Source organism: Penicillium malachiteum, assembly GCF_028827825.1.
Source record: "Penicillium malachiteum strain IBT 17515 chromosome Unknown utg000002l:1.0-8849297.0:1.0-8852440.0, whole genome shotgun sequence".
Lineage (NCBI taxonomy): Eukaryota > Fungi > Ascomycota > Eurotiomycetes > Eurotiales > Aspergillaceae > Penicillium > Penicillium malachiteum.
In genome coordinates, this window is record NW_026643095.1 from 6367784 (window position 1) to 6392781 (window position 24998).

General features: G+C 46.9%; 11 protein-coding genes across 11 annotated transcripts; 5 read left to right on the forward strand and 6 right to left on the reverse strand.

Moving 5' to 3' along the window:
• Nucleotides 1–284: 284 nt before the first annotated feature.
• On the reverse strand, nt 285–1930 carry erg9 (bifunctional farnesyl-diphosphate farnesyltransferase/squalene synthase; the record flags this gene model as incomplete). The annotated part of the gene is made up of 4 exons (XM_057088785.1): nt 285–434; nt 488–670; nt 739–1798; nt 1863–1930. The coding sequence occupies 4 exons, from the start codon at nt 1928–1930 to the stop codon at nt 285–287; spliced, it is 1461 nt and encodes a 486-aa protein (XP_056948614.1).
• Nucleotides 1931–2223: 293 nt separating this feature from the next.
• Nucleotides 2224–3919, forward strand: N7483_005349 (DnaJ domain protein; the record flags this gene model as incomplete). Its single annotated transcript, XM_057088786.1, has 5 exons — nt 2224–2329; nt 2392–2435; nt 2502–2595; nt 2663–3708; nt 3770–3919. 5 exons carry the CDS (start codon nt 2224–2226, stop codon nt 3917–3919), a joined length of 1440 nt encoding a protein of 479 aa, XP_056948615.1.
• Nucleotides 3920–4443: 524 nt separating this feature from the next.
• On the reverse strand, nt 4444–5243 carry N7483_005350 (MARVEL domain-containing protein; the record flags this gene model as incomplete). Its single annotated transcript, XM_057088787.1, has 2 exons — nt 4444–4747; nt 4828–5243. The coding sequence occupies 2 exons, from the start codon at nt 5241–5243 to the stop codon at nt 4444–4446; spliced, it is 720 nt and encodes a 239-aa protein (XP_056948616.1).
• A 2852-nt stretch (nt 5244–8095) lies between these two features.
• Nucleotides 8096–9835, forward strand: N7483_005351 (histidine phosphatase family protein; the record flags this gene model as incomplete). The annotated part of the gene is made up of 3 exons (XM_057088788.1): nt 8096–8705; nt 8767–8902; nt 8983–9835. The coding sequence occupies 3 exons, from the start codon at nt 8096–8098 to the stop codon at nt 9833–9835; spliced, it is 1599 nt and encodes a 532-aa protein (XP_056948617.1).
• A 197-nt stretch (nt 9836–10032) lies between these two features.
• On the reverse strand, nt 10033–11933 carry N7483_005352 (uncharacterized protein; the record flags this gene model as incomplete). Its single annotated transcript, XM_057088789.1, has 6 exons — nt 10033–10080; nt 10142–10476; nt 10531–11269; nt 11323–11492; nt 11548–11682; nt 11738–11933. 6 exons carry the CDS (start codon nt 11931–11933, stop codon nt 10033–10035), a joined length of 1623 nt encoding a protein of 540 aa, XP_056948618.1.
• A 312-nt stretch (nt 11934–12245) lies between these two features.
• N7483_005353 (uncharacterized protein) lies at nt 12246–15202 on the reverse strand (the record flags this gene model as incomplete). Its single annotated transcript, XM_057088790.1, has 7 exons — nt 12246–12876; nt 12931–13226; nt 13387–13491; nt 13550–13684; nt 13750–14179; nt 14281–14879; nt 15050–15202. 7 exons carry the CDS (start codon nt 15200–15202, stop codon nt 12246–12248), a joined length of 2349 nt encoding a protein of 782 aa, XP_056948619.1.
• A 1727-nt stretch (nt 15203–16929) lies between these two features.
• N7483_005354 (uncharacterized protein) lies at nt 16930–17421 on the reverse strand (the record flags this gene model as incomplete). Its single annotated transcript, XM_057088791.1, has 1 exon — nt 16930–17421. One exon carries the CDS (start codon nt 17419–17421, stop codon nt 16930–16932), a length of 492 nt encoding a protein of 163 aa, XP_056948620.1.
• Nucleotides 17422–17803: 382 nt separating this feature from the next.
• On the forward strand, nt 17804–19042 carry N7483_005355 (uncharacterized protein; the record flags this gene model as incomplete). The annotated part of the gene is made up of 4 exons (XM_057088792.1): nt 17804–18009; nt 18084–18299; nt 18362–18498; nt 18555–19042. The coding sequence occupies 4 exons, from the start codon at nt 17804–17806 to the stop codon at nt 19040–19042; spliced, it is 1047 nt and encodes a 348-aa protein (XP_056948621.1).
• Nucleotides 19043–19499: 457 nt separating this feature from the next.
• N7483_005356 (thioredoxin family protein) lies at nt 19500–19891 on the forward strand (the record flags this gene model as incomplete). Its single annotated transcript, XM_057088793.1, has 2 exons — nt 19500–19522; nt 19582–19891. The coding sequence occupies 2 exons, from the start codon at nt 19500–19502 to the stop codon at nt 19889–19891; spliced, it is 333 nt and encodes a 110-aa protein (XP_056948622.1).
• Nucleotides 19892–21281: 1390 nt separating this feature from the next.
• On the forward strand, nt 21282–22504 carry N7483_005357 (uncharacterized protein; the record flags this gene model as incomplete). Its single annotated transcript, XM_057088794.1, has 3 exons — nt 21282–21386; nt 21449–22035; nt 22105–22504. The coding sequence occupies 3 exons, from the start codon at nt 21282–21284 to the stop codon at nt 22502–22504; spliced, it is 1092 nt and encodes a 363-aa protein (XP_056948623.1).
• A 512-nt stretch (nt 22505–23016) lies between these two features.
• N7483_005358 (uncharacterized protein) lies at nt 23017–24844 on the reverse strand (the record flags this gene model as incomplete). The annotated part of the gene is made up of 2 exons (XM_057088795.1): nt 23017–24323; nt 24388–24844. 2 exons carry the CDS (start codon nt 24842–24844, stop codon nt 23017–23019), a joined length of 1764 nt encoding a protein of 587 aa, XP_056948624.1.
• Between the last annotated feature and the right edge of the window lie 154 nt (nt 24845–24998).

Genomic DNA, 24998 nt, shown 5'->3' on the forward strand with positions numbered 1-24998 from the left:
AATCCTCCACTCAATATAAGCACTTCTTGGCACAACCACAGCCATGAAAGGGCTAGATTGCAATTTGACATCCGTGCTAATCATAATCAACTAGGAGATACCCTCGCAAGAAACATAAGTTAGCAGAAACAGGCTGGATGTGAAAATATGTCAATTATTATGAATACACATCGTGACACCGGTGGCGCAAAGTGGTGGGAATATAATCAAACAGGAGGCCACCGGCACGGGGGAATCAGAATTAGAGAATACAAGTCGTAACGCCGTGGAGTTAAAACAAGGGATCACAGCTCATTGCGAATAGAGGCAGAGACAGAAGCAGCCGCCTTCGCAGCAGCCTTCGCAGCCACTTGAGGTGGAGGACGGAAGTTACCAGATGTGAGCTCTTGCCAGGCCAGATCAAAACGGGCTCCAAAGAACCAAGCCACACCCATCTAATAGAAAGTTAGGAATACATTTTAGAAATTCATAAATGGGCCTCGCTTACCATAGTACCAGCGACAAAGAGAACAACGGCACCCATGAGCATCATCATGAAGTAGATATCAGCCTTGTTCTCGGCGTCCTCCTCTCGTTTCTTCGCCTGTTCGGCGGTAAGCTCACCCTTGACTTGCAGCTGGGCATCAGCGGCCTTTTGGGTTGGGAAAATGGTCTCAATAAACTTTTCGATCTATAGATTAAGAGTCAGAATGATGATTGTTCAGGCGAATCGTTGAAGGGGATCCTAAGTGAACTTACCCTGCCACACTCAATGCTGATCTTGAGGAAGTTGGGATCCTTGGGAGTGTTCTTCTTGTGGATCTTACGAGCGAACTGGCGGAAGGTGTTACACAAGATCTGAAGGTTTTGGGTTGACTGCACCATCAATTCACAGGCGTCGCCCTTGGTGATCTTGATGTTGCGCTCAAAGATATCGTAGTTGCGGAAGCACAGTTCCATCGTAGCGATGGCCATAGCCTGGGGAATGGCGCAGAAGTTGAACACACTCTGCTCCTTCAGACCGGCCAAGTAGAAGAGGCAGTCCTCGACGTGTTCCAAAGCATTCAGAATCATTTCGGAGTTGCAGTTGAGGGCCAGCTCCCGGTTCTCGGGCTTGAAAAGATCCTCGAAGTTGTCCACGTGCTTGGACCAAATTTCCTGGGGCCAGAAGCGTCGCTCATCATCGAAGTCCTCTCGGATATCACGGATGATGTTGGTCTTCTGCAGGAACAGACCCATGGACTTGTGGAGGCGGGAGCGTTTGAGGAGAGCAGGGTTGGCCAAACCGGCCTCGACGAACAGACGAGTCAGACCCTCACCAACCAGACCAGCAACGTAGTGGCAGTAAAGATCGTATTCCTCAATGGTCTTGACACTAGCATCATCGCTTGCAGCCTTGATGCAGTAGTCAGCCATACCATTGCCCATCTTGTCGGTGATATCCTTGATAGTCGCCTGGTAAGCAGGCTTCATGTTCTTAAACTCAGTGATGACGTTTTGGAACTGAACCAGCAGTTCTCGGTCTTTCTCCTCGGGCCGGTTTCCGGTGAAGTTCCAGCCATCTTGCTCCAGAATATCCTTAAATCCGCGTAGAAGTGGTTCCTTGGTCTTCAAATCGATAGACGTATCATCCTCAATTGTGTCGAGACCACGTAGGACAAGGTAGAAGACACAAACGGGAAGTAGCAGCTCGGGGTGGAGCTCCTTGATGACAGCGCTGAAGCTTCGGCTGGTCAGATCAAGGAACTTGAAGCATGCCTTTTGTGTCTCGGTATCGTTCTTAGGATTGCGCTCATGAGGCGGGTTGTGCCAAACCTTCCTATAACAAGTGATTGTTGGTCAGTTGGAGATTAAAAAAAGTACGGATCTTGGCAAGCATTTACCATTGAATGATTGACCGCAATTGAATTGGGTGAAGAGAAAAGTAGATCGCCTTGCTAACGAAACCCATATTGATTTGAAGGAAATGGGACACGTAAATTAAATTGCGGAGAAGTAAAGGAATAGGGGGGAAAGAGTCGAGGCGGGAGAAAAGGGAAACGAGGACAAAGAACACAACCACGTGATCTCCACCGCCTGGCGCGCGGTCCGTGAATCTTTGGCGGGGAAAAAGTACGCTGATCGTGATTACTTCCAAGGTTTCCAAGATTCTCTTTTATCTTTGAAATCCAACTTTGTCATAATTTCTCTTATTGCATATTTCTCCACTTTGAATATTAGAGAGTCTTTGACTCTGCTACCAACATGGTCGCTGATACCGCCTACTATGACGCCCTCGGTGTCCCGCCAACGGCGACAGAGCTTGAGATCAAGAAAGCCTATCGCAAGCTTGCTATTGTCACTCACCCTGGTATGATTGAAGATCGATCTCTCTATTAGACTCCCACTCTAACTATAATCCTCTTTATCCAGACAAGAACCCCGGCGATGAAACCGCGCATGCACGGTTCCAGGCGGTACGCCGGAATCCCACTTTTTAACTATAGCAGTTCCCTCGACTAATACCAACATCAAATAAATAGATCGGTGAAGCCTACCAAGTTCTGAGCAACGAAGATCTGCGAAAACGTTATGATAAGTTTGGAAAGGAGGATGCTGTCCCTGGAGGTGGCTTTGGTTGGTCAACCCGTCCTGGAAACAGGCAGCAGAGCTACAAAAGCGACATACTAACGTATGTCAACAGAGGATCCCTCGGAGTTTTTCAGTATGATTTTCGGTGGCGAAGCTTTCGTTGATCTTATTGGTGAAATCTCCCTCATGAAAGACCTCACCGCGACAATGGATATTACGATGGAGCAGATGGAGGAGGAGGAGCTTGCCGAGTCCGCGGAGCAGAAGCTCAACATCCACGACGAAGAGGTCAAGGCCGGAGAGGCGGAACCCTCTGCTAGCACTGCTAGCGGCACTGCCGCTAGTCCCTCGGCATCCGCTGAGACTTCCCACGCTGCCGGTGAAGCCTCTGCCTCTGCCCATGGCTCCGGTACCAGCACACCTCGGCGGTACATGGGCCAGCAGGCCCTTATGGACCGTTCCGAAGAAGAGGCGCGCATGGATGCAGCTGGTCTGTCACAAGAGGAGAAGGAACTGCGCAAGAAGGAGAAGAAGAAGGGTCTGTCCAAGGAACAGCAAGAGCGCCTTGCCGCATTTGAGGAGGAGCGGAGAAAGGCCCGCGAGGAGCGAGTCAACACTCTGGCCAACAAGCTTATCGACCGTCTCAGTGTTTGGACCGAAACCGACAAGGGTGCTGATGTTACTCGTGCTTTTGAAGAGAAGATCCGCCTTGAGGTTGAGAACTTGAAGATGGAGTCATTCGGTCTGGAGATTCTGCATGCTGTCGGTGCCACATACGTCCAGAAGGGTACATCTTTCCTTAAGTCCCAGAAGTTCCTCGGTATCTCTGGGTTCTTTTCGCGACTCAAGGACAAGGGCACTCTGGCCAAGGAGACCTGGACAACAATTTCAACTGCCATCGATGCCCAGATGACCATGGAGGAGATGGCCAAGCTGGAGGAGCGTGGTGGTGAGGACTGGACCGACGAGAAGAAGGCCGAGTACGAGAAGAAGGTCACTGGTAAGATTCTGGCTGCCGCTTGGCGTGGCAGCAAGTTCGAGATCCAGAGTGTCCTGCGTGATGTCTGTGACCAAATTCTTGGTGACAAGCGCATTCGTCTCGAGAAGCGCGTTGAACGGGCTCATGCCCTGGTCCTGGCTGGTAACATCTATGCTAAGGTAAGATTTCTGGTTTTATAATTTTATGGATGACAGGCATATACTAACTGCACGACTCTAGGCCGAGCGTGACCCCGAAGAGGAGGGAGATTACATGGCGTTTGAGCAGCTGATGGCTGAAGCCATGACCAAGGATAAGAAAAAGAAGAAGGACAAGAAGCATAGCCACACTGAGTCTCCGGAGCAGCCACATGAGAAGGCCTCGGCTTGAGGGTTTTTCTAATGACTTCTTGCTGTATCCTAATAGCTTTCCCTGCTCTGCTACCGCCCTTTCCTCACCTCTTTACATGATTATCTGGACATACATGTATTGGTCTTTGGTCTTCCCGTGGGGGATTTAGATCCCATCTCTTTTTCAAGCCTGTTGTTTTTTGTCTTCGCAACAGTAAATCTGTGCGTATAGCCCTGGTTATAGACTGCCTGCCTTATATACCTCGTCTTGATGCCCTGTGATAAGGACTACTTGGAACGATTCACTCTCATAAAATTAAAATCGAACATAGACAACTAATCGCAATAATTATTAACGGGGACCATTATTAAACAATATTCAGGGGTATCCATCTCCGCTCCAAGCACAAATTCAAATATTATCATTAGACCACCACCCGATACTAGCACTGTGACCGTATCGCTTCACATATAAGGCGGCCCAGGGCCCACCGGCAGGATAGTTCTGAGTCGGAATCGTTCAATTCGATAGACCGCGACATGAACTTGAAGAATTTCGACTTTTCAAGCGTGGTTAGTTTGGTGATCGTGGACGTTGTCAGCACTTAGTTCGGCACTGGCCATAGTAGCCGAGACCTCCGAGGGACTAAGCTGTTGAATGTTCGGCTGCTCATGTAGAGCTTCAGCATCCCGGTTGGTTTGAGGTGCAACGGGGTTTGTACTCATCGGAACCTCAGGGGCAGGAGTATTAGTCGATGGCGCATTCACGGCCTGTGTCTTACGCACCGACTGATAGCCTGCCCAATCCGACACCAACACACCACAAAGTGCGAGAACTGAAAGCACGAAAAGTGCGATGAAGAGGATCCTGGATTTGGAAATAGTGGATTAGCATGCGCATGATACTAAATAATGTCAATGAAACAGACTGCAAGGGGGTGAATGTACCAGAGCAATACTGCGAAGGCGATGATGGCGTTTAAATCGTCATTAGTGCTGGTATAGCCATCAAGCTGAGATGCAATGTCGGCGAAGACGGCGAGCCAGAAGACCATTGTAATGAAATAGACAATAGCGAAGGAAAATCCCAGAATTGAATTCAACTTCTCATTGGTACCTTTGCGGGTGTAGAACCATGACAGGACAAGCGCGGCGACTGATACCAGCATGGTCCATACTGAGGCAAAGATAGCGAATGACAAGATTCCAGGGACGCTGGTATCGACATTGCCATAAAAGTCATTATAGGCGTTTGCGGCGTCTTGCCAAACAGAAGCCGAATGACCGGATACACCTAATTCGATAATCGCGAAGACGAAGGATGTGGCCAGGAGGGCATAGAGGGCAATATGGAGGATCTGCATGGCGAGGAAGATATAGATACTATCACTTCGAGAAAGAAAAAGAAAGAATCATATAATATTCCAACGGACTCGGAATCAAAGACACCATAGAAATCTCAGCTGCAGGCAGTCGGGGGGGGTATTCCCTTGCTCTTTATCTGCACACGTGTGACCGTTTTCCGGGCCTATAGATACAGCCTCATCATCGGTGATCAGCCTTACAGCTTCTTCATTTTGATGGAGCTCGGATTATGGGCATCATCGGAAAGTCTTGGCTCCAATGGTGGACACTGAATACGAGCACCCACAGCGCGATGGCGCTGGCGCTGCCCCAAATCGGTGCAATGTAAGCGAGTGGTGATTCGGACCGAGCCATTTCCACCTTCTCATTTGATCATGAACAGAATTGGGAGTCTTTATCCTGTCAGACTCGGAGCTAAGTGGAGTCAAGTTGGCAGGAAAAACCGAGGTTTTTGGGATCGGCAGGGTATAATCAGGGTCTTTTCATGCAGCATGGTCCTCTGACCTACGTGGTTTTTCCCAAGCTTTGCAGGAGCTGTGCATGAGCTGTGCGTCTTAGGCGAAGTGTGGGTAAATTGTGCCTGACATACTCCGTGCTCCGCTCGGAGTTGCGGCCTTGGAGGTGGATGTGATGAGTCGAGGTTCAAGGGGGGAAATTGATATACGTACATAGCTCCTCGCATACGAATACGCGCTATCAGATGGATGGTTTTATGATCCCGCTCGACATTCATATTAATGAAGACCATATACTTTTTGTGAAACACATAGTCAAATTTTGAACAATTTAATCCCACCTGCAATTTATACTCCAAATTTCTGCATTATTTCAAAGTTTGACACTATTCTCAAAACTTGAATCGGATGGGGGCCATTTTGCGCGTGGTTGTGATGATGTGTCAAAGGAATTTTTTTCAAAATATTTCAGCCCCATGAACTCAAAGACCTCACCAACAAAGAGAAAGTTGTTTTCATAATTGCCTAGCATGCAATTTGAGGGAACCTGCCAACATTTGAAGTGATTCGAGTTGAAAATCTCTATGAATTTTGACCCAGGGAATATCCCAAATCAGACCAACCCGAATGAGATCCGTCTCCAATCCAGATATGGCCCCTGCTGTTCTCCAAGTTAGGATTCAAGCATTTGAGCGATTTGTACTCCGAGTCCATACGAGCAGCAAGGATGGCATGAGCCCCTGGAGGGACTGTGCTTGTGCCTATCTAAACGATTGGGTTTTGAAGGCCCCATGGATGTGGGGGCCGTCTAAGCCTCACTTCACCGCCGCGATCAAATGCTTCATCTCAAGTCGCGATTCTCGAGACATTTCCTTACTTGGTCTCAAAATCCTTTCTGATTTTCGGAACCTACCTCAACTGCTGAAATTCCTTCAAGTTGAAGGCGGCTGGCTAATCCCGGGTCATGGCTTCATACCTAGATGCGCTATAGTCAAATATGTTCACCGAACATCGAATGTTCAATGACCATCCAAACATTCAACTTGAAGTTCGAAGCCTTCAAATTCTCAAGCTCAAGTTGAAACTCGATGCAATTGAGTCAGAGCTCGTAAATGTCCAAGCATAGTATGTGAGAACTTGAATGACTGCAGCCCCCAGGGCTAGCTCCAGATCCTGGGTTGTCAACGCTGCCAGTGATCTCGGGAGTTCAAAGTTGAACCTTAGAATGATCGCATATTCAACTTGAAGTTCCTCGGGTGCGTACTAGTCCATGCCTTTTCTATCAATGGTTTAATTCAAATGAACGCTACTAGTAGTTGGGACGGATTCTTGGAAATTCCTCAATTAGTTCAGTCAAGGGATTGGAAAGTACAAACTTGGACTGTAAACTCTCGGTCCTTCTCGCATATATCAATTAATTCCTCATTTGTACGATATGACTTTAATGCAGAAACTTTTTGGTGCGCCAACAGGCTATAAATGGATTTATTTCCAGATATGGCTAGGATGGCTGTCGTTTGGGGGCTCTTTAACGTATTTTCAACTTAATCGCGCGACTGACTTGGCTGGGCGAACCCAGCATCTTCATCATTTAAAGGTAATCAACCGGCGGTCATATAGGTGGCTTTCCATGGCTGTGACGCGTTTTCTGACCTGAAAGTAGTCTGGGGCCACTGGGCATGCTTGGAAAGACTCGGCATATCTAGGCGCATTGGGGGCCGCTTTCAAGCCGTACTCCGGGTTTGAAAAATGTACTGCAATTGTTATCAAAAATGTAGACTGAAGGACGTCAACGAGTTGATCATTTTCAAATGCAGAGTAAATAAGTGTAGTAATATTCATCTAATGATTCATGCACAGATATGAAGAAGGCTGCTAATATAAGTGAGATTGAGATCAATCGGGTCCACCATCTGAACTTGAAGAGCCTCCGCCAAACTGGCTCTCAGGATCAACGCTGTAAATACTGAACGAAAGTGTCAGTAAATAAGGTTAATCATTGAATAAACTCTGACCAACTATTGTTCGAAGGATCTAAGGATTAGTGGGGGATCTAAATGAAGATCAGACTTGAAACACTATATGGAAACCACATCTGTCTGCCTAGAGAGCCCTTGGCCCCAATGACACTGGCCATATGGTGCAGAAATCCTTGGCCTAAGAATTGTTCATACGGAATAATTCTTAACGGCCAAGTTATTCTAATTTCTATTCCTGGCCCCCGGGAAGAAGATCACTACTATTCTAAGCTCGGTACTATAGAACCTAGGGGTCGACAACTGGAACTATTTATCAAATTGAGTATATAAAGGATCAAATTCCCATGAAACCCCTAATACCAGTCTACTTCGCATATCTATCTCGCATCTTTCCAGTTATCGGTTTCATCTCTCAAAATGCAAGTGATAACGTTGTACGCCGCTGCCCTCCTTGCTGTAACGGGTGATATTGTTGTTTCCGCACGACCGTCAAGTCGAACATCCTCAGCATCCGTTCCTACTGGCACTTCATATCCTGATGGATTCGATATGAAGACCAGCTGGGGAAATCTCAGTCCATACAAGGATGCTGATAGGTTCAACGTGACAAAGGGGTTTCCTACGCAGTGTGAGCTATCGCAGGTACATGTCCTACATCGCCATGCCGAGCGCTACCCAGGCGAAACCATAGGCGACGGACTGAACATGACGATTTTTGCAAACAAACTTGCTGAATATGCAAAGAAAAACCCCAAATCCAAGGTAGCCACGGGCCCATTGGAGTTTCTCAACAGCTGGGAGGACACACTGGGTTATAACGATCTACTTCCTACCGGTGCTGGCACCGAAGTGAGCGCAGGCGCTGGATTCTGGAGCCAGTACGGTCGTTTGTTATACCGTGCTGAGGGTGCTCAGGCAAATTGGAACAATTCCTTGAACGTGTGGCCCAATGGAACGGCCCGCGCAAAGCCCACATTCCGCACAACCTCTTATCCTCGGATCTTGGAGAGTGCCCTTTGGTGGCTGAGTGAGTTGCTTCTTAAATTCAAACCATTTTAATGAGAACGGTAACTGACTCTAGGATGAAGGTGGCTTCTTCTCGAACACAGATGCGAATAGTTCGTCCTCAAACTACAACCTCGTCATCATCCCCGAGGAAGATGGATTCAACAACACGCTTAGCCCGACATCTGCGTGTACAATGGGCGCTCAGGATCCAGTTGGGTAAGCTTTCATGTTGATACCAGTGGTATAATGATAAGAGCATCAGAGCTAACTGCATGCGACCGTGTTCTGTGTTATAGGTCCTATGACCTCATTCTTGCTTATCAACCATATGTCACTACAGGTGCCCTTGAACGTTTTTCCAACTACTTTCCTACCGACTTCGGCCTCAACATATCTGATGTGTGGGGTATGATGAACTTTTGTCCATATGAATATGCCGCTCTTGGTGCATCTTCCTTCTGCTCGCTCTTCACCGAGCAGGAATGGCGCAACTTCGAATATGCGCTCGACATCGAATATTATGGCAACTTCGGCTTCGGGTCTCCAAGTGGACGCGCCCAGGGCATTGGATATGTGCAGGAGCTTGCAGCTCGCTTGGAGTCGCGTCTCATCATGAGCAGTGATAGCAGCATCAACTATACTTATGATGACAATACCAAGGACTTCCCTCTGCATCAGCCCATGTATATGGACATGACCCACGACAACACCATTGTCTCGGTTCTGACTGCTTTGGGACTGGAGTACTTCAACTACGGACCTTATGGACTTCCATTGAATGCCACCAAGGCCCCTCGACGCACATTCCATTTATCCGATATTGCTCCTTTTGGTGCGCATCTGGACTTTGAGGTTTGGACTTGTGCTGATGAAGGATCGCTGGAGACCTTGCAGCCACAGATGTACAAGAACCCGGATCTTTCATCTGAACCGGACACTCAGCAGTATATCCGTCTGGTTTTGAATAATGCTCCTGTTCCATTTGATGGGTTTGCTCCTTGCAATGGCTCGGTCAATGGATTTTGCCCACTGGAGAACTTCCTTAGTCACATTTCTCAGCTCACAGAGGAGGCTCAGTATGATGCGGCCTGCTTTGGTGACTACTTCGAGTTGACCATGGCCGCGGACGGTCAGCCACCTTCATCTTAAATGACCTGAGATGCGATTGAAGGATCTGCACACATGATATGTACCACAATTTATAGAGCCAAGTTTGAATTTACTAGCAGATAGAAACAATTGTAATAATTCTGTTCATTCACCCTATCTCTACATAATGCTGAGACATCGTATTCACAAATCGTCGCTCTAAGTACAATGTTCATCTCATGTGGATATCCATCCAGTTACAGTGTTTGATTTCGGGCCTCCCGCTTCTTCATATAGTGTCGCCACTAATGATTTTCATTAGTTTTGCTCAACTCCAAAGCATGAGTGATCACGTCAAAAACTTACAGCAGGATTGAAAAAGTATACTGGGATACCAAGTAGGAAAATTCCTACAGTGACGCCAGTAAGAATCCCCACTGCGGTGGGATAACTGTACTTCTCAACCATTGGACTGAGACCATAGCTGACACCAAACGAGATGATATTTTTCGTGCCAACAACAGTCACAAGGGCAGGTCCAGGATTCTTCTCCCAGGCCTCAGCGGCGAATGATGTTGACAGAATGAGAACCGACACAAATGCGACTTGAATTATGGTCCAACCCATGAATGGTCCGCCCCATGTGGAGCCTCCACCAGCGGTGAATCCATATAGTAGAAGAGAAGCGACCATCAGAATACCTGAAAACAGCAGGGGTCAGTAGTTATCAAAGTCATTCCACAAAGAAAACTTACCAGGGAAGATTAACAGAATCAGCCTATGCTCCGGTTTGTGCACACCTCCAGAGCGTTTAGCCATGTAAAGAATGAACCAATCGCCAAACACACCAGCGTACAACATGCCTCCAAACCCACCAAACACACCACCAAGATTGATCAAGCCAACATTCTTAGCAGGCCAACCGTAGTCTTGGAGCACAGTGTCATAAGTCAGAGACACACCGACCGAGGACCCTAGAACAACAGATGCAAGCAATGTAGCATATAGAATACCCGGAGAAGAGAAAGCCTCAAACATTTGAAACCAAGTTGTCAGCACCATCCCAACAGGGTTCTTGACCGGCTTCTGCCATGGTTTCAGCATTTGGAGATAAGAGAGCTTCCGCGGAGGCTGTCCATCATTTGGATTTTCCAGCTCGTCTTCTGTCCTCATCATTTCCAGATAATCTTGCGCCCGAATTCCAGAAAGAACCCGAGTGACGCCAAATTGATCCGTGACAACAAGTTGACCGTTCCGCATCTGTGAGCGCCGCTGGTATCTTGTCTCGAAACAGCCAAAGAGAACCAGAATCAGACCGACACCAATTGCAATGACATAAACCCAGTAAAACCAGCGCCAGCCCAGAGCAGCAGCTTCATAAGAGCTGGCCATGTTCAGACAGCTCGTGACTACATTTTGGGTTGTCCAGTAAATGCCGAAGATAAGGCCGCGCTGGTGGATAAATGTAACCTCTGAAAGCATCAATGGGAGAAGCTGGGCGAGTTAGTTACGCGAAATTTCGTGAGGCTGAGTCAGGGATAACCAACCGATTCTGTGGCACCCGTTGCCAATCCTTGAAAGATGCGAAGACCCAAATGCTGATTGAAGTTCTGGGAGACGGCACATCCAATAGTCGCGGCGAAATTCGCGATAATCGATATGATCGCTGCGGATCTACGACCGAATACAAGACCCAGCGGGAGGATCAGGTAGTTTCCTAGAGATATTAGAACATTTCGCAGTATGGTGCCAAATTGTGATTGAATTCTTACCGATCCCAACAAATAAGGAAGGAAATGTGCTCAGCCATACGACTTTCGTCGAACTGACTCCCTCTTCGCCATATAGCTCGAAGAACACACTGAGAATGGCACCTAAGCCGCCGACCACTGACAAAGACATGATTGCTAAATATTATACGGATTAGCAATGTCAATACAAGATAAAATGGAATGCTCTTACAGAACCAGCAACAGCTGACAATCACACCCGTCTTCTCCCAAACCGTGAAATTGAGAGGGTCATTAGGATCATCGCTGGGTACGGGTAGCCACTGAATTTCCCCAGCAGCATCTACCAACACCTGATCCTTACCGAGCTCTGGAGGCTCAACATCCTCAACGAACTCAATCCTAGGTTTCTGGTCAATGATTGTCATGTTGCCAAGGGGTGTAATTTCACAAGCAGCTCCGAGGAAAGAAAAAGAGAAGATCGAGGAGGATTGACATGCTCCTTTTCTGCACTAGCACCTCCTCCACCACATACCCCAGAGCGGGGGAGCTAAGCAAAGACCTGACTGAACTTCATGGTCATGCGAAATGGATGAAGCTGTTGGGGTGGGTCTTTGACTCTTCCCCCACTTGACAGGGATTATTCCCGTGGGGGTGGATCCCCCACATTCCGATATGAAACAGATGGTTTATCATTGGTTTAACCAACGGAATTGAATAGGAATATGGAGAACATGTCATTATGGCAGATTCCCCAGATCTTCAATCAATGAACAGAGATTTTGAATCATCGGTGGAAGAATATCACCAGGTAAAGGGGGAGGAAGGTTTCCTTCAAACACTTGTCGCGCAACTGCCATAACAGAACGAGGACGACTGAGTTCACAGAAATCATGCCCGTCCCGGTGTTGCATTAAACCAGGTCGACCAATGCCTCTATTCAAGAAATTTTTCGCTGACTGGTCTTCAGTTCCATCGAGTGGGACAGCTGGTGTAATATCGTCGTCATTGATGGAAGTGCGGATCTCAAGTCTTTTCTCTCCACACTCTACTAATCCGTATACCCACAGCACCAAAGATGATTGATAGATGGATAAGGAGTCAAATCCACGAAACTGGTAAGGTGGTACGGAACGTGCAGCTCTGAGTACTTGGCCAGCATGCCAGATCGCAATTCGTGCCTCTTTGGTTCGACTCCATTCTCGTAGGCTTGGATACGCACGGCGGGCTTCAACCTCTCCCATTTTGCCAATGAAACGCTGAATTGCGTCGATATCGATATGGAGGTACATCATAGCAAACTCATTCGTTAAGACTGTGACGGGCGGAGATCTCGGTGTATCCTCCTGCACTGTCTTGAGAGTTGAATATCTATAAGAGAATTATTAGAATTCGGTGATGCATCAAATTTGATCCCAGACTCACAGATCTTCCTGTCTACTTTGAAGCCATAATTTAGTCGTAGCGCGAGACCCAGATAGGCGCATCTGCTGACGAAACTCCCATACCTGCAGGGCAAGTCCATGGAGTAAAGCAGATTTGGCTATGGCGAAATCCAGATGTGGTGGCATGTTGCTGATAAGTAATGGATCTGACAGGAGCTCATGCAAGCTAATTTCACATAAATCTCTATTTCGATAGCGAGTGGTCCAAATGTCTCTCCAAGCTGTGGCTGTAGGCGCTATCCATAGATCTCGAGCTGCCGGCAGAGGTAGTGTAAACTCTGTGTATGATGTTATGGCTGGTCGGTTCATGGATAGAGTAACCTCGACATCGTGACCAAATAAATGGTAGACAAGTCTGGGTACTATGTCAGCAAGTTTTGATATATTTCGCCCGCTCGTGTCCTAATTTGTACCTTTTTAGTGACTCCTGGCGTACCCAACTATGCCAGGCGCGTTGGATAGATGCTTCATCATCTCCAAGAGAGTAGGGAGTGATGGTAGAGTATGTCGATCTGTCAAAAGCAGCAGCGCGTCGAAGAGCCTATGAATATTCCTTCTGTTAGCCGCTAAAAGTATGCCTAATAGCATGGATTACATACTGTACAAAGGGGCTGTAGATAGCTTTCTGCAATCATCATCTTTCGTGTATAGCCACATGAAATTCCAATATCCAGCCATAGCATCGATGCCTGTAAGTACTGGAGGTCGCGAAGAACGCTATTATCCTCTTCAACCTAGCATGTTACAAATGCAGTTTAGACTCTGAATATAATGTTGAGGATAAATAAAGTGTACATACCAGCTGCGCCAGACTGACACGGGTAATTTCTTGAAGAATAATGCCTGTCTTGCTTATAGAGGGCAACCCGCAACAGACGCACCCTGCAGCTATCAGCGCAGTAAGTAGTTCTGGTCGGAGTTGTTGATATTCTGGGTTATAAAAAGTGTAGAGGTGGATCCACGCGTCAGTTTCAACCCGCTTTCCAAGCCCGATCTTGATCAAGGTATCGAGGTATTCGGAGGACGGAAAAGCCGACACAGAAAGCCGCGATCCTGCAGTTCGCAACACCAGTTTGAAAATATCGTCTCTTGTTTGTGACGATAAAATTCCAGGAATCCGTAGTGCCTCAAGTCGGGTCCAGTGCGTTGATGAGATACTGTCCTCATCGCGCAGTGTGATTTTTCGTTCTTCACTGAAGCCATGCTGATTCTTTTCTGGTATCCACAGCCTACCATATACGTTAGTGATAGGCCGCAAGATAAATATATAGAAGAATGAAGAAATGAAAGAAAGAGAAGCATCATTCCTGCTCATAATTAGGAAACCTACCATAGTGATCGCTGGAATGCTGCCGCACGCCGATTTGCAGATTCTTGGTCATCTAGTGGAGACGGATGATTCTCGTCAAAGTCCATGAAGGGTACAGTAGCATCAAATATTTTATCCAGGTCTGGAATGAACTCCCCACCGAATATATCTGTCGCTAATGAAATCGGATCGTTATCTCGCATTAAGTCGAAAATACGAGGTTGCTGTGTTTCATGGATGTCGTGCGACGCATCCACATTAGGAAGCATGACTTGTTCAAAGAAGGCTGGAAACTGATCGAGACTCGAAAAAGGTATTGCCGTATCATTTCCTTGCGAGATAAATTCGTCAAAGGTTATATGAGTTTGAGATGTGATGGCACCCTGTTGGGTATCGTGACTGCTTCCTGTATAGGACATTGTAGTTGGAAGGGGACTGAGGTCAGACTGGGCAGAGCTCGGAGTATCAACCTGAACGAGTGGCATCAATTCCCTTGGACGATTGATGAAGTTTTGATCTGATGGAGAGAAAGATGGCATATGTGGAGTAGAGTATTGTTCACTTTTTCGACGAGGAATGTATGTCTTTGGAACACACTCAATCTGTTTTGCTTGACAGCGCTATAATGTTACCAAAGTATTAGCTGAGATATCTCTTCATCTGGCAAAATTCGTATCCTTTGATTCTTTTCATCATTCCTTACCTCACAAGGTCTCTGGTTGTCGCAGCTCAGCTTAGCTAATGCGCACGCCGCACAGGCTTTAATGGCACGCTCTTTGAGTCGACGAACCGCGCTAGCCCCCTGTTCTTTTTCATGCACGGTCTGATGCCGTTGCAGAACGTCTCTATTCAAGTTAACGACTTGGGTTTTTTCCGATGCAATATCAGAATTACCTTCTATTGAAACCACGTTGGCAAATGGGACACTGAAAAATTCGTTCATTGCGATCTTTAGTTTCAACAATGGTTAGCATGCAAGAGTGCTGAGTTCAGACCAAAGCCATATCTCACGAGAATCCAAATGACGTGCGAGATGGTCTGGTCGCTCATATGCCTTATCACAGTGAGGACATTGGTGATTCGAGCTAGGAGTCCTACGCGGAGAGCGTCGTGGAGTCTGGGGACTCATCCCCATGGTGTTTGCGCAGTATGCGATGAGAAAGAATAAATCCCCAGATTAAAGGGAAGTGAGCCTAAATGACTCGGGACAGCTTGGATATGCGGGCCACTTAGTGTCAATGTCTAAATGCCTCGACATTTATGACCATTCAGAGCAACGGTATTTCCACATTTCCACATCTTTGTCCCGATTGTGGGGTAGCGCTTGGACCCTTTGATCTACTCAACGTCCATGCACTTGATCCAAGCTACGAAAGTCTTAGGAAAATTGGGATCATTCATTATGAGAAATAATAATTCAAATATTACCGTTGAAATTCAAATAGAGCTAAATTCTCACACATGCCATTTCTCACTGTGACAATACAGGGGGTTGTTGATTTTTCCACGCTTTGGCTCCCCGATACATGCAGTTGAAATCCATAAACTCATCAGGTTTCCTATTATATGAGAACCTTGAATTAGTCAAGTAACAGAGGGCAAATTTGAGATTGATCATACATTGTGACAGTTTTCTCGCCCTTAGCTGCTGCAGGCTTCGCTGCTTGACGACTATAAGCCTGGATCAAGCTGACTCGAGAATATCGTGCCTCGAATATGTCCTGCACATATTAGCCGACCGTTTTTTCACGACATTTTCATTCAAATTTACTTCAAGAGTCTTCGTCAAGATTTCTGAACTAGGCGAATCCACGATCCCTTCAAAGAAAGCTCCCAATGCCTCTGCATCCTCGATCGCTTGACTGGCGCCTTGTCCTTGAGTGGGTAACATCGCATGAGCCGCATCTCCGATAAGGATGACACGACCAGAATGCCAGTTTTGAAGAGGATTCTGGGATGTAGGTAAGTAAGAATAGGAACTTTGGCAGTTAAGAAGCACCCACCAAGTCTCGCAATTGCCATAACCCAAGATCCGCAGAGTGTCTGAGCTGGTTAGCATATGTTCATTGCAAACGCGAGTACTAAATGGGGCTTTATACTTAAAAATACTAGTGACCCATGAAGGGTACTCGGAGAAAGTTTCAAGCATTTTTTCCAATGAGCCTTCAGAGACCCAAGATTGCTTTGCATTGGGATCTTCATTCATTTGGTCTGATATGGTGAGTTCCCGAGTTTATTTAGATGGAAAGGGGATTCATACCGTCTGGAACAAGTGCAACAATACCATATACCTCTCCTTGTCTTCCAGGGCCCATAATTAAGCGACAGTCGTGAGCGACCATCATAGATGTGAGAGATTCACGAGGGTTGATTTTTGAGCAAAATTCTGGCTCCTCTTTCTCAAGGGTTTCCGTGGGGATCTTCGAAATTAGTGAAAGAGCTATCAATTCGAAGTGAATAAGGGATATCTCACCATCAAGCGGTATGCTATAAGTATTTTAGTGAAATTTCCAATTGATGAGAGATGATATTAACTTACCCGAGTGCCCTGTTGGCAGAGGACGTGGTTCTTCTTGTAGCACATGCTTCCGAAGTACACTATGACTGTATGCATTTAGGTGAGAGTCAGTAAACTACCCATTCGAATTTCATATGCATAGATAGTGCATCTTACATCCCATCTGCTCCAATAATCAAATCACCCTCAAATTCCTCACCACTCTCAAGAACAACAACTCCTCGAAGCGGATCACAGCTGATCACCTTAGAAGCAACCCGTACTTGAACGGGAGCTCCTCGGTTAGGACAAGCGTCAGAAGTCGCAGTCTTCTTCAAAACGTCATGGATATCTCTCCGATGAAAGACCAACCGGTCTCCTTCATAATGTGTTTTTGATAATAAAGGTATTGTGTTGACCAATAACCCGTCGGTGTTGTAGATACGAAATCCTTCGTCTACCAATGGACGAGCATCGTGTAAGTTCAAGCCCCAGACTGACTGAATAATTCTGGATGCATTTGGCTGGAATGAGATCAAAGCTCCAATCTCTCTATTGAGGCTTGATTGTTCCAGTACAGTGATCTGTCTATTAGGTCCGCGTAAAGCAATGGCTGCGGCAAAACCTGCAATCCCGCCACCGACAATGATAATACGAAATGGCATGAAGATGACTGGTTCCTCTCAATGAACAGAAAATAATGATAGTATTTTAACTTATTCCGTAATAATTAAAACTAGATCATTTTAACGATCTCACTTCGCAATGTACAGCTCCGCCCACTTTCCATCCCCCACCCCCATTTCCCCCACTTTCCGAGTGCCGAATCTATTGGTGTCAGAAGCCCAAACAGATACCAACAACGTGACCTTTGTTTTAGCTTGGTAAGATGAACTAATGACCGATTGCTCAATATTTTCTATACAGACTAGGCCTGCCTTCATTTTTCGTCAAGTGTGTGGATATAAAGCCAAAGGATAGCCTTATCCTCTCAGCAGTATTGAAATAACCGAACATTTCATCAAGGAATTCCAAAACTATTTCGACATGTCAAGCACAGTTACTATTACCAGCACAGGGAAGGGGCTAAAGGCATCATCCTCTGGTGCAATGCGCATGGATGGGACTGATCATGGCTTTGGCGATTTTCGCGACGACCTAACCCGAGATGGCTTTGCCGTTGTCAAAGGGGCCATAGCGAAGGAAAAGGCATTGGAATACGCTGATAAGATGTATTCTTGGCTTGAAGACTTGTAAGTCTTGAAGCCCTTTCTCCATGACAACCTGAATCATCTCGTTATGAAGATTGCTAAAAAGAAATCCATAGCAACCTGGGTTTCAAACGGGATGACCCGTCTACTGTTCACAAAGATAACCTTCCCGTCATCAACGAGAAGGGAATGTGTCTGAATTATGGACTCGCACATGAAGACTTTGTCTGGGGAGTCCGCAGTGAGCCCGGCGTGGTCGGCGCTTTCGAGAAGGTTTACAATGATGAAGATCTGATTGTGTCCTTTGACGCTTCGAACTTTCAATTTCCCAAGTATGCATTCTTACGAAGCCCACTCATGGAAATGAAAATTCAAAATATCTAACACAGACTAGCCGTACTGATATAGCACCCAACAAGCCTTGGCCACATCAAGATCAGGATCCTGCAAAACTTGGATTCCGCTGCATGCAAGGTCTGGTGAATCTGCTGCCCAATGGACCGGATGATGGTGGTCTTATTGTTTGCAGAGGTGAGAAATGCTGGACTCAAGTTTCATCAAATACCTTGACACTAATCGATTCCAAGGTGGACACCTTCTCTCCGAAAAATTCCACCGTGAGATGGCAGACGAAGAGCGCATCCCTGCCTGGACCCCTGAGTGGTATGGTTTCACAGAGCGTGGTATGAAATGGCTGGAAGACCACGGCTGCAAATGGGAAAAGGTTTGCGCTGAACCTGGGGACCTTCTCCTCTGGGATTCGCGCACTCCTCACTACAACTTGAGTCCTAAGAGCAACCAGCCTCGTTTCGCCATCTATACATGCTTCATGCCGGTTGCCGATGCTACACAGGACGACCTTCTGCGCAAGAAGGATGCCTTTGAGCGTCGTGTTGGAACCACTCACTGGCCCAATGCGAAGCATACTGGGTCAAATGTTGCAAAGAGAGATGGAGAGAACGACCCGCATAACCGTGATGCCCCTGTGAATGAACCAGTTCTCGGTGAGAGAGCTTTCAAGTTGACTGGTATCCCTTATATCACCAGTGGTGCGACTGCTATTATTGTGAACTAAGCTCCCGGGGTCGAATATCCAAACTGGTCTTCATGGATAACAGGCCTGAAGATTGGTTTACTGTCGTCATCACTTGAAGTTGTTTATGGAATGTATCTAGAATGAATCAAGTACTGCGCTTTTTGAATCCAACTCAATTGAGAAAAAAATTTAAAATCAGTCTCAAGATGCTCATCTGGAACAAAAAGAAAACTTGATTTGAATTAGCTGGTCAAGTGAGTGAGAGTAACCGTCAAATTAATGTCGTCACACGTGGCCCCTCACGATCATGATACTGCACCTTCCTCCGACATCAGGCCATACTAGTACCTTCCACTTCCAATCTTCCAACCTTCCGAGTTCCAAGGTTTCCTCATCTTTCCTCATCATCCATCACCATCCATTTAAACCCTCAACCCTCTTCTTTAGAATCTTTGATTATTCAACATCCCTTCTCTACCAAACATCGTGGTTCATCATGCCTGTAATTGAAATCACCAGGTAAGACTGCCCGCTTGCTTCCATTATTGACAGACACGACTCACAGGACCAACCCACAGCCATTCTGAGTTTCTGGAAAAGATTCTCAACTCCAAAGAGCCTGCCGTCCTCGATTGCTACGCAGCGGGATGCGCACCATGCAAAGCGATCGCCCCGAAAATAAATCAGTGGAGCGAGCAATACACCGACCTGAAGTTCTACAAGTTTGATGTCTTGAAGGTCGAAGAACTGGTCCATGAGCTTGAAGTCAAGGCGATGCCTACCTTCATGTTTTTCAAAGATGGAGAGAAGGTCACTGAGATTTTGGGAGTCGATCCAGTGAATATCGAAGGGGCCATCAAGTCTCTTCTGCTCACCAACCCTGCCTAACCGCACCCTGGTCATTCATGAGCGAGGAGATTGTGAGGGGAAGTGCCCCGGGTTTTATCTATTATCACTTTTCCTTTTTATGAGACTGAGGCCCGTTATGACTTTGGTGCCTACAATATGAGCTTATCGTTTCGGATGTGAGTCGAGTCGTGACTCTGATTCACTGGTCTCCATGTCGACTCAGACTCAGAGGACTCTAGTTTACTTCTACATCTGCAATAAAAGCTACAGTCCTGAATTACAATATTCCTACTCTATGTAAATAATTTGTACGTCGAAACGGAGCTAGCTCATGCCAGCGATCAAATGTGACGGTTTGTATAAACATAGAAAATGGGAGTGACGTACATGGCTAACTACCACAGCACATCGCATACTGATCCCGAGTCATGCAATGTGGAATCTTCATCATCCATGCTAATGGGCCAACCAGATTGACCACAAATAATCCGTCCTTGTGGGGCCTATCATGATCCCCAGGCTCTCATCTATAACGACGATCCCCCACATGCTAAACATCTACCGAACAACTGACAGCGATGATCCTCGTCGTACGATGTCGGTAGCCTGAACCCCGACCGAACTGCCGAGTTCTTTCAGTTTATGTTTTGATACTTATGCTGAATAAGACTGCGCTCGCGAATAATGCATACAATAGCCATTCATGCACAGTATACAAACTAATGAGGTGGTCGACATTAGTGCTTATTTGACGCAGTTTGCCTCGGTCGGGGGGTCTGCAGATACTCACGCCACTCTCCTTCCTCATCGAGAAACCTCCGGATCACGGATGAAGGTCTTGCAGATACTTCGACCTACTAGCATTTCTTACTGCCCAAAGTTGGTTGATTACAGCACTTGAGAGATTCCGTCATAGCCCTTGGGTTGTGGTATAGAGCTGCCCCGCACAGAGATGCCGGATGTTTGACATTCCTCGGTCCGCGCGATCACACTTTGTATTGTTGAGATTGGGTCGGATGAAATGTTTGGTGTTGGATGCAGCATGTGCAGTAAGATAGGTGGTCCACCTGGGTTTGGCCACATCAAAAGGGTTGTTGGATCCGAGTCTTTAATGGGCTAGGAAGCACATGTACTCTATCATGATTTATAGAGCATCGATAGCTCCAATCTGCAGTGTGAAAATAAAAACTACTGAAGACAAATAAAGCATTACAATTTGGAGCACATCATCTCAGTCATGGGTTGGCACATAGAATCTCTCACTATGCCTTACTATCGCATAGCTAGTACCCTGCTGGAGGCATCACCACTACAACAAGTTCTATTGACCTTGCTAGGAATATCTGCATACCTGTTCCTAGCCTCAACTATTCGATTTCAGAGACGCAATACTCTTCAAAAGAAATACTCTTACAAGACCCGGGAATCAATGAAATTCATGACGAACCAGGATGCGTGGGAAATTCAGAAAACCATTCTCCAGACAGAATTCCCATTTATTGTTGTCAAATCATTGCAGTTTGCCTTATTCAGAGTAAAATAGAAAAGCCCACAGAAATCATCTCTGTCAATATCTAGTGCTAACATTCTATACAGACCTATGGTATACCGACAATCTCGACCCTCCTCCTTAAGACCTCCCAGTTCTCCAACTCTTCCACCTCCTTCAAGCGATACGCAGATACAGGTACTCTAATCGGTGAATTCATGGCCTTCGATCCCAGTTCTGAGAGAGCCCAAACTGCTATCGCTCGAACAAAGTTTCTCCATCAGGGATACAGAGCAAGCGGCAAGATCTTGGAAGACGATATGCTATATACACTCAGTCTCTTTGCCTTGGAGCCTATCCGCTTTGTGAAAACATTTGAGTGGCGTGAAATGACAGAGATGGAACGCTGTGCATCTGGGACATACTGGAAGAGTTTAGGTGATGCACTAGGTATCAGTTATGATGTCCTTCCATCGGGAAGATCAGCATTCCGTGATGGACTTCACTGGTTGGAAGAGATAAGCTTCTGGAGTGAGCGATATGAGGAACAACATATGAAACCTCATCCGTGGAATAAAGAGATTGCGGATAAGACTATCGACGTGTTGGTATACCATCTGCCAGGGTTAATGAAGCCGTTGGGTGTTTACTTTGCCTCGTTCCTGATGGATGATAGACTTCGAACAGCAATGATGTATGTTTGAAGTCTACGCCAAACTACCCTATTCCAAGGACAAATACTTATCATTTTGATGAATTCTAGGCTTGATCGCCCACCTGCGTTTTTCGCCGCAATCTTCACTGTGGTGCTTCAAGTTCGCCGACTATATCTTCGCTACTTGGCACTCCCCCGCCCGAACTTTCTACGACCGGATGTTTTCACAGAAGAACCCAATAAACATGGACGCAACTTCGTCTTGTTCTATGAAGGCGCTCCATACTATGTCCAGCCAACGATCTGGAACCGGTGGGGCCCTATAGCCTGGTTGAAGTGGACCCTTGGACAACCCTTGCCTGGTGATGATGGGGATAAATATTATCCCCAGGGATACTACACAGCTGATCTTGGACCTAAATATTTTGAGGGGAAAGGCCGCAAGGAGGTAGAGATGATCAAGGAGGACATCAGAGCGCAGAGAGTGGGCCGATGTCCCTTTCCTTGACTTAATGAGGACGATGATTTTGGCATCTGAATGCAAGGGATTTTTATTGCTTAAGTGTTAAATGGTAGATTTCCATTAACGATCGTATATGAGGAATTAGCTGTCGTATCAGTATCTTTGAGAAACATCACAAGGCATCTAGTAAGTAATTTAACAGTATAATGACATGGTCGGACGGCATTTGCACGTAGGGTATCAATCACAAGTATTGGGGAGACAGTTCTGGTCAGTATGGATACCGAGACAGTCAGATCAACAACTCATCTGTGGTGGCAGGGCTTCAAGCCAGGAAAGCAAAGCGAGATAGCAAGAAGGAAGGGAAAGTTCCAGGACGGAAAGCCAATAAAAAGCCAATAGGTATCCGAAAGAAAGATGAGCCAAAACGCAATGCGTACAAAACACGATGTTTAAATCAATAGAATATAGATCCAGACTCGAAAACAGACATTTATAGTAATGGGGTATTTTGCAGGAGAAAGAAAAGAAAACTGTATGATAAAAGAATGCGAATATTAATCCGTCCCACCAGGAGACGAGGGTAGAGGAAAGGAAGCTGCCTCAGTGAATTCACTGTCATCGAATGATATACTGGGCGAGGGCATGAAAGAGCTATAGTCTGTAGATGGACTGAGAAGGCCCCGTCTATTTTCGCCCATATCATCAAGCTCTTCGGGGCATAAGACACGTCCACCCAATTCGATATCTTGAACATGAACGTTATACTCGAGGGCTTTGCGACCGGCTTTGATAAGCTCTTCTGTCCTAATGAGGCACTTTTTGAGACTTTGGTTCATCTTCTGGCTTTCCACGAGAAGGTTTTGATGGTTGGCAAGATCAATCATGAAGCGTTTTTCATCATGAGCCCGATGTTTGGCATCATGCTCAGCAAGAGTATCAGGGCTGAGAACACCTTCTGGGACGGAATCCTCATCATTGAAATCGGACATATCATCAGATGGTGCAGAGGAATGGTCACTGGCACTGGCATCCTCCTCCGCTTCGCTTGTTATGGACAAGGCGGTGCCAGAAAATGAGCGAGTTGAAGGAGCCATGGAAAGTCGACCAGAGCGGCTCAGCCGTCGAAACCGGCGCAACTCCGCGTTTTGTTTGCGCATTTCTCGCTCCAGGGTTCGATTGATGGCAAGCAGCGAAGAGTTGCTGATCTCCAAGTCTAGAATTTTTCGTTCTGTCCTAGCATTCAGGGCCCCATCTCCACTATCAGATTTACCTGGGCTCATAGGTATCTGTTGATGGGTGTCTGTAGAGACAGAAGAGCCGTTGCTGAATACACGGGGTCGTAGATTCGGGACTTGATCAGTGAGTATAGGCATAAGAGCGGGAGCATCAGTGCGAGTGTTATTTGGAATTATAACTGGACTGGCACGAAGAGCATCTCGTGGGTGTATCGATTGATTATTGGAATCGACGCTGGACGACTTTCGATGTTTTCCAATGGTAAGCAGTGGTGGTCTTTCTGATATGGTACTTGGAGGCGACCCGTAGCGATGAAGTACATTTTCGATGCCTTTTTCTGAACTCGGACCCTGGGTGGAATGGGATTCTAGGATCGGAGGAGCGGTTGCGTCTGATACTCGTGGGGATTTCAAGCGCTGGGATGGTAAAGTACCGGGTCGGGTGGTGGGTGCAGCGCGAGGGAGCGTTCCCGCTCGACGTGCTGGAGCAGCGGAGATCTGAGATTCGTCTGTGGAAGAGTATCTTTCTTGATCTCCATTTGCATACAGGAAGCTCGAGGCCGGGGACATCCTCCCCTGCTTCGGTCGGGGAAGTTCGGCATCAGAAGAATTGGATGATCGTGCATCTGATGCATGAAAGAACATAGGAGAACTCGTACCCGCTTCAGTGAAGGAGTTGGGACGAGAAACCTGAGGTCCATCGGACCCGAGTGTCTTTGCTCTCAGGCTCCGGGGTTGTTCCGGCTTCACCCCTCGAGCCGGGCTGCGCTCCGTTCGCCGTGCGGCGTTCAGCCCTGAGACCAACGTTCTGCTGTATGTATGGAGCTTGCGGCGAGGGGACAGGAGTATTTGAAGGGGAAGAGAAGCCGACATCGCGGCGAGTGCTGCGAGAGCCTGAACGTGGTGTGACGTTGGCACTTAAGAAGCTCGGAGTCACGGCAGGGACGGGAGGGACGTCCTCCTTGGAGGGAGTGGAATAGGGATGAGTCTGGTCGGGATGGGCGAGTCGACGAGCAACAGGATTACCCGGACTGGGGCTTGCAAGCTTCGGTGTTAAAGGAGCTTTGCTTGAACGGTGGAAAGCTGCACTGAGCGTGGGTGTAAACGGTTTGGCGGGATAGCCATTGTTTTGTTTATCGGAGGTCATAGTTGCGGCGAGGGTGCAAGAGATAGCATTGCGACCCCGGGCAATTCAAGCATGATTGGTACCAACCAAGAATGGGTAGCCCTTAGAGTCGTCAAATCTCGACCAAAATCCAGTGGCCTGATTTAGAGGATATTTGTGGGAGTATTTGAAGACG